The sequence below is a fragment of the Chaetura pelagica genome, unplaced genomic scaffold (genome assembly GCF_000747805.2).
Source record: "Chaetura pelagica isolate M959 unplaced genomic scaffold, ChaPel_1.0 scaffold147, whole genome shotgun sequence".
NCBI lineage: Eukaryota > Metazoa > Chordata > Aves > Apodiformes > Apodidae > Chaetura > Chaetura pelagica.
In genome coordinates this window covers 3,705,944-3,711,153 of record NW_009954194.1, presented here as the reverse complement: position 1 = coordinate 3,711,153, position 5,210 = coordinate 3,705,944, and the positions used below count along the sequence as shown (strand labels likewise).

General features: G+C 40.1%; 1 protein-coding gene across 1 annotated transcript; it reads left to right on the top strand.

Moving 5' to 3' along the window:
* Positions 1-1,229: 1,229 nt before the first annotated feature.
* On the top strand, positions 1,230-3,270 carry CYTL1 (cytokine-like 1). The gene is made up of 4 exons (XM_010003110.1): positions 1,230-1,373; positions 1,479-1,523; positions 2,904-3,032; positions 3,187-3,270. Exons 1-4 carry the CDS (start codon positions 1,230-1,232, stop codon positions 3,268-3,270), a joined length of 402 nt encoding a protein of 133 aa, XP_010001412.1.
* The last annotated feature ends 1,940 nt before the right edge of the window (positions 3,271-5,210 follow it).

Genomic DNA, 5,210 nt, shown 5'->3' with positions numbered 1-5,210 from the left:
CCTGTTTCCTCTAGGTGTTTTGGTACATTTAAGTCAGAGTCCTCTGCAACATATAGAATACTTCTTTTTTTTCCTGAAAACTAGTTTTCAAGACTTTGATTTTCCCTCTCAAATAGCTGGTGGCAAGCCCATTTCTTTTACAGGTGTTAAGTTGTTTTTCCTTCTTCTACCTTTAAATGAACATTCCTGGTCCACTGCAATGCCAGAGAATTACAGTGTTTCGTCAGAGACTTTACTATTTTGTTTTATCTCAATTTGAAATCTGGTGTGGATTTTGTTCTGGTTGTTGTTTTGGTTTGGTTTGGTTTGTTTTTTTTGTGGGGAGGAGGGTAACTTGTGAAATAACTAGTTCTTTGTTCAAGGGTACCTCCATTTTACGGGACAATTAGCATGTAAGAACAACATACATTCAGCCTCATGCCTCATTGCAGCATCTGGATTTCTCAGCTCCATCTGGCATCTAATAAAAGAACAGAGCCTCATAAATTCAACTCAGAAAGCAAAGTAGTTTTTATACGTTTATGACACCGATATAGAGATGTATTCATTCTGTTTGAGACCATGAATGTGTAAACACACAGGTCTCCCCAGGCAGTGATAGTGAACATTACTGTTTTGATTAAGAAATTGTGAGCATTGAGGCTGAAAAGAAAAATTTATACTGGACCTGGGAGGTTTTCTGTACCGTGGCAACCTTTCAGGCCTGATAACAATGACAGGAAAGTCTGATACTGCCAGCACACAACACCAGCCTTGGAAGGCTACCTCTCTCTCTGCAGCCCATGCAGCCCCACAGCTGTAACATTAGACTTCCAAGGAAGAGGTGTATGTGCCAGAGCACATACAGCATCAGGGCCTATGACCCTCTAATAACCCTGTGCTGTTTCTTACACATTTTTCTGTTGCGTGAGATGTTCACTAGGTTGTTTTCCTTCTGGAATGAAAAGTGCCGGTAGCGTTTGTTTTTGCTACCCTCCTTTCCCTGCTCCAGGCAGGAAAGCTTTAGCAGCTCAGCTTCATAGGTTGGCAGGAAATTTAAACCAGCAGCAAGCTGCTGCTCGGACCACCCCCAGGCTTTTTTTTGCTTTTTTTTCTTTTCCTGTTGATGCAGGAGACTATTTAATTGGGGGCTGACTTGTCAAACTTACTCGTTGATGCTTACCAGTAGCTGCCTCACCACTAACAGGGTTTTTTCCTCCCTTCCTTCTCCTTTGAGCAATCTTCCCACAATGAAGATGCTGCTGAGCCTGGTTGTTTTGCTCTCTGCTGCCCTGTTAACCTACACAGCCCCTCCAACTTGCTACTCAAGGGTGTTGTCTCTGAGCAAAGAAATCACGGAGTCCTATAAGGAGTTACAGACCTCCAAAGCTGTGGTGAGTCTACCTAAAAGCTGCTTCTGCAAAGGAGCTGGGGGTTGCTTGCTTTTGATACAAGTTTCTCTAAACAAAATAGCAACTGGTCTTACTTCTTTCCTACAGGACTCATGTGTGTTGACGCTGCCCAGGCTGTACTTGGACATACATGTAAGTTTTTCCAGTTCTTTCTTACTACTCTGCAGAAAAAGCAGCTAACGGACAGAGAGGATAGCTCTTAAGATTGTACCCCAGAAGAGTGATTTAAAATAGTCTTTTAAAAGCTTAATTAACCAGAGAGATGAGTGCCCCAAAAAAATTCCTTATTTTTAACCTTATTAAAATCCCTATGGACCTCCTGAGATTTTACGTGTTTAGAAATTCAAAAATGAGGAAATAAATATTTTGAAATAGTTACCTTTTGTACATTATTAATTTATAGTGAAAGAGCCTTCTCAGAAGTTGAGTATATGCAACAAAATTTTGAACAATAGTTTAAAAGAAGAAATGCAAAATAAACTTTCTTCACTTAATAAATCTGCTTCATTTTATATCATGAGCTGCTTCTGGCACTGCAGTTTTGATGCAAAGAAGTGCAGGAATACCTTCCTGGCTTTTCCTGTTTTAAATAGTCATTTGTTGAATATAGAAAGAAAAATTATGTTTGAGGATATGTAAGTGTGATACTGAGGAGACACAGTAGTACTCTCAACAAAGCAGTATCTCTCAACAAAAACAGAGCAGCCTCCTGCACACAGTTTATGTCATAGTGTTCTGTCCTGGGATATCTAGCATATTTTGCTTCTTTTTCCAGCACTCAGCTGAGTAACTGAAAAGTAGAAAATATCAGACAAACCGAAAGGTGTTTGATACGTTTTGCCAGAGGCAGCTACTCAGTCAAGACTTGCAAGTCAGGAGCCCCCAGGTTCCAATTCCAGACCTGACAGTGCCCCACTTCATTGCAAAGACAAAGCAAAGTGAACCCAGTACCTCAGTCTCCCTTGCTTTAGAGCAACGGCTGGGATATTTATTTACCTGCTTCACAAGGTTGTTGAAATTAATATTGGCTGTGCTTTATTTTAATGACTCAAAGTCTGAGGTAAAAATTACTCTGGAAAATGTTTTGCCTGGCATTCACAGACTTGCCTATTTTACAGGAGCAGACGAATCATGTGAGATTGTAAAATGCGTTCACCAACTAGTCAGGTGCTCATGTAAAAGAGAGAGGATGCACCTATTCTGTAGGTAACTCCACAAACCACAGGAGTAGATTTTATTGTATTGGCACTACTGCCTCCTAAAGCATGTAAGAAGTAAATGGGCAGGCCAAAACTGACTATGCACTTTTCCAAGCACTTATTTGGACCAGACATCTTTGTTATGAAGTATTGGTGGTGAATTTTCCTAACTGGAGGTTACATAGATTACACATACACAGAGGCAGGAATTCAAGATTCCCACAGAGGCAGTAAGAATTTTTTAAGTGGTGGATGAGAAACATGAAACTGTGTTTGTGCAGGGTTACAGAGGCCTCTTTTGCATGCTTTGCAGAATTACTGTGTGTTGGCAAAACTCCGTGAATTTGTGGCCTACCCCAGATGTGAGAGAGTCCTTGAAGTGAGTGAGCTGAAGGAAAAAGCCCGGAGTCTGTACACCATTATGATCTCCTACTGCAGAAGGGTAGGTCAAGATGCAACTACAGGGACACAGTCTCATCTTTTAGGCCCTCTGTCTCCACCCTGTCCCCTGACCAGCAAAACTGGATCAGGGCCTGAGCTGAGAAGTCTTCTGCCTTCCTCCTTATAAATGCAAGCCTTCTCTTTTGTTTCTCCAGGACTTGGTGTTCCTCACTGATGACTGTAATGCTCTGGAAAGTCCTATTCTGCCTACCGTTGAGCCTTCCATCATTGAGAATTAAAATGGAGTAAAATCAAAAGCTGTACCTGGGAAATTTTCAAGGAGATGAAGAGTCAAAATACGTATACACAGTCGACTACCATGTTAACAACTAAGATCTTTTTCAAACAATCTAGTAGTATTATCTCAGACCTACTCATTTTTCTCCTCCCTGGCAGGAAATGAACTGCATGCCTTGCATACCTACGGAGCTGCTAGGGAAACTACGGTTAGAGACCATTTTTTCACTTGGCAAGGTACGACATTTCCAGTATAACCAAATGTATAAAGTATGTTTTGTTGAAACATTAGATACTAGATATTTGTTTTAGTCTTTTATGAGTAACAATATTCATATAAAGAAAATACATTGTGATCCATATTCTACACTGATTTAGCAGTTCCTTTTTGGATGGGTTTGGAAGGGACCAAGTTTGTTTATCTTACAGTGTTTGATAGAAGTGTAACTGTGTACTGGCAGATGTCTCTACATAGCTCATATTTGTATGCTCATAGCTTTTTATGTCAGACTTGTAAGAATAGAGATGAAAGTAACTTGTCTCTGTGGAAAACTAAATAAAAACAGCCCTCTAATCCAAGAGGCTTGTGTTACATCATGTCTTTCAAGATCAATCTGAAAGGTGTCATTCTTACAGACTTACTTTTCGCAGTCACTTGCGAGTTGTTTTTCACAGCATAAGCCAGCTTTAGTTTTGTTTCCATAGCAATGCAAACTTTACTGTGTCTACATGATTTGACAATACGTAAGTTTCTTCTGGAAGAATTTTTCCTGACTGGAAGCAATTCTTTGACAAAATTAGTGGATTTTTTCAAAATACTGTTTATGTGTTGTGAGAATGTAAGTTGTGAGGCAGTGGCTCAGAATGCCTATTAAATGTTTGGAAGAATTGTGTTTCTAAGACACAGTCCATATACTGAGCTACTGAGATAAACAACATTTTCAGAGAGTAGTTCCAGAGTCACGGGTCCCTTCGGCATCTGCAGGACAGGATACTTACCTGGCAGCTCTTTGGTGCCAACAAAGAAAGGATCTTCCCCATATTCTTGGAAGTAGGTGATATTACCTCAAAGTTCACTCCTTTCCCCTGTGCAAGTTGTTCTTCTCTCTCCTACATAGTGTTCACTGGTTGTTCGTCTGCAGCACAGACAACTCTGGTGACTTGGTCAGTGGTCTCATAAAGTTTTACAAAAACCCCACCTTCTGTAATAATGAGATAATATGCTAATCACAACTCATCTATCATCCTTTCATTCCAGTGAATATCTAAATGTAGCAACCAAAGTGATTGACAATATTATGGAAATAAGCAAATCACAGCATTCATTCAAAGAAAACCAAATTTGCAGGAGGGAAGGAAAAGAGTTTTATCTTTATTTTAGAATTACCCTGTTCTGTAGAAAATTTTAATCTTACTTTAGCTGTAGAAAATTTTATTATCCAATTGAACCACATAGTAAGAGTAGAAAATGCTGAATCCAGGAAAGATAGAGAGGGAAGAAAGCAAACAAGTGATTTTCTTTCCAATTTGTTTCAAATCTAAGTGCAGATTCAAGAAATCCACCTGTCAAACTTTATAGTGCTCTCCTGATGATTAAGTCCTCATGAGCCACCTCTACTGACCTTCTGGATGAGCGATTGTTCCCACAGGCAGCTCGCAGGGATTCCCATTCAGGTGTCTCTACAGGCACCCTGTAGAGACAGTAGCAAGCTCAGCAATTTGAACTGTCATCAGACTGATATAAAAAAAAAGTGGAAGACCTCAGATAGTCCTGCAATTAGAAATATCATGGCTTAGTTTGCCTTTAAAGATTATTCTTCTTTCTAAGCCAGCAACCAGATCCTATGTACCCCAAAGATCCTAGTATTATTTTCTTCTGGGTCACCTGGCCATACCCACCACCCACCTCCAGCAGCAACCAGGTCTTGGAATAAGAGCTCCT

Coding starts and splice junctions, on each gene's coding strand:
- CYTL1 (XM_010003110.1), top strand. CDS start 1,230: ATGAAGATGCTGCTGAGCCTGGTTGTTTTGCTCTCTGCTGCCCTGTTA. Junction 1,374..1,478: donor TACAGACCTCCAAAGCTGTG/GTGAGTCTACCT, acceptor TCTTTCCTACAG/GACTCATGTGTGTTGACGCT. Junction 1,524..2,903: donor GGCTGTACTTGGACATACAT/GTAAGTTTTTCC, acceptor CATGCTTTGCAG/AATTACTGTGTGTTGGCAAA.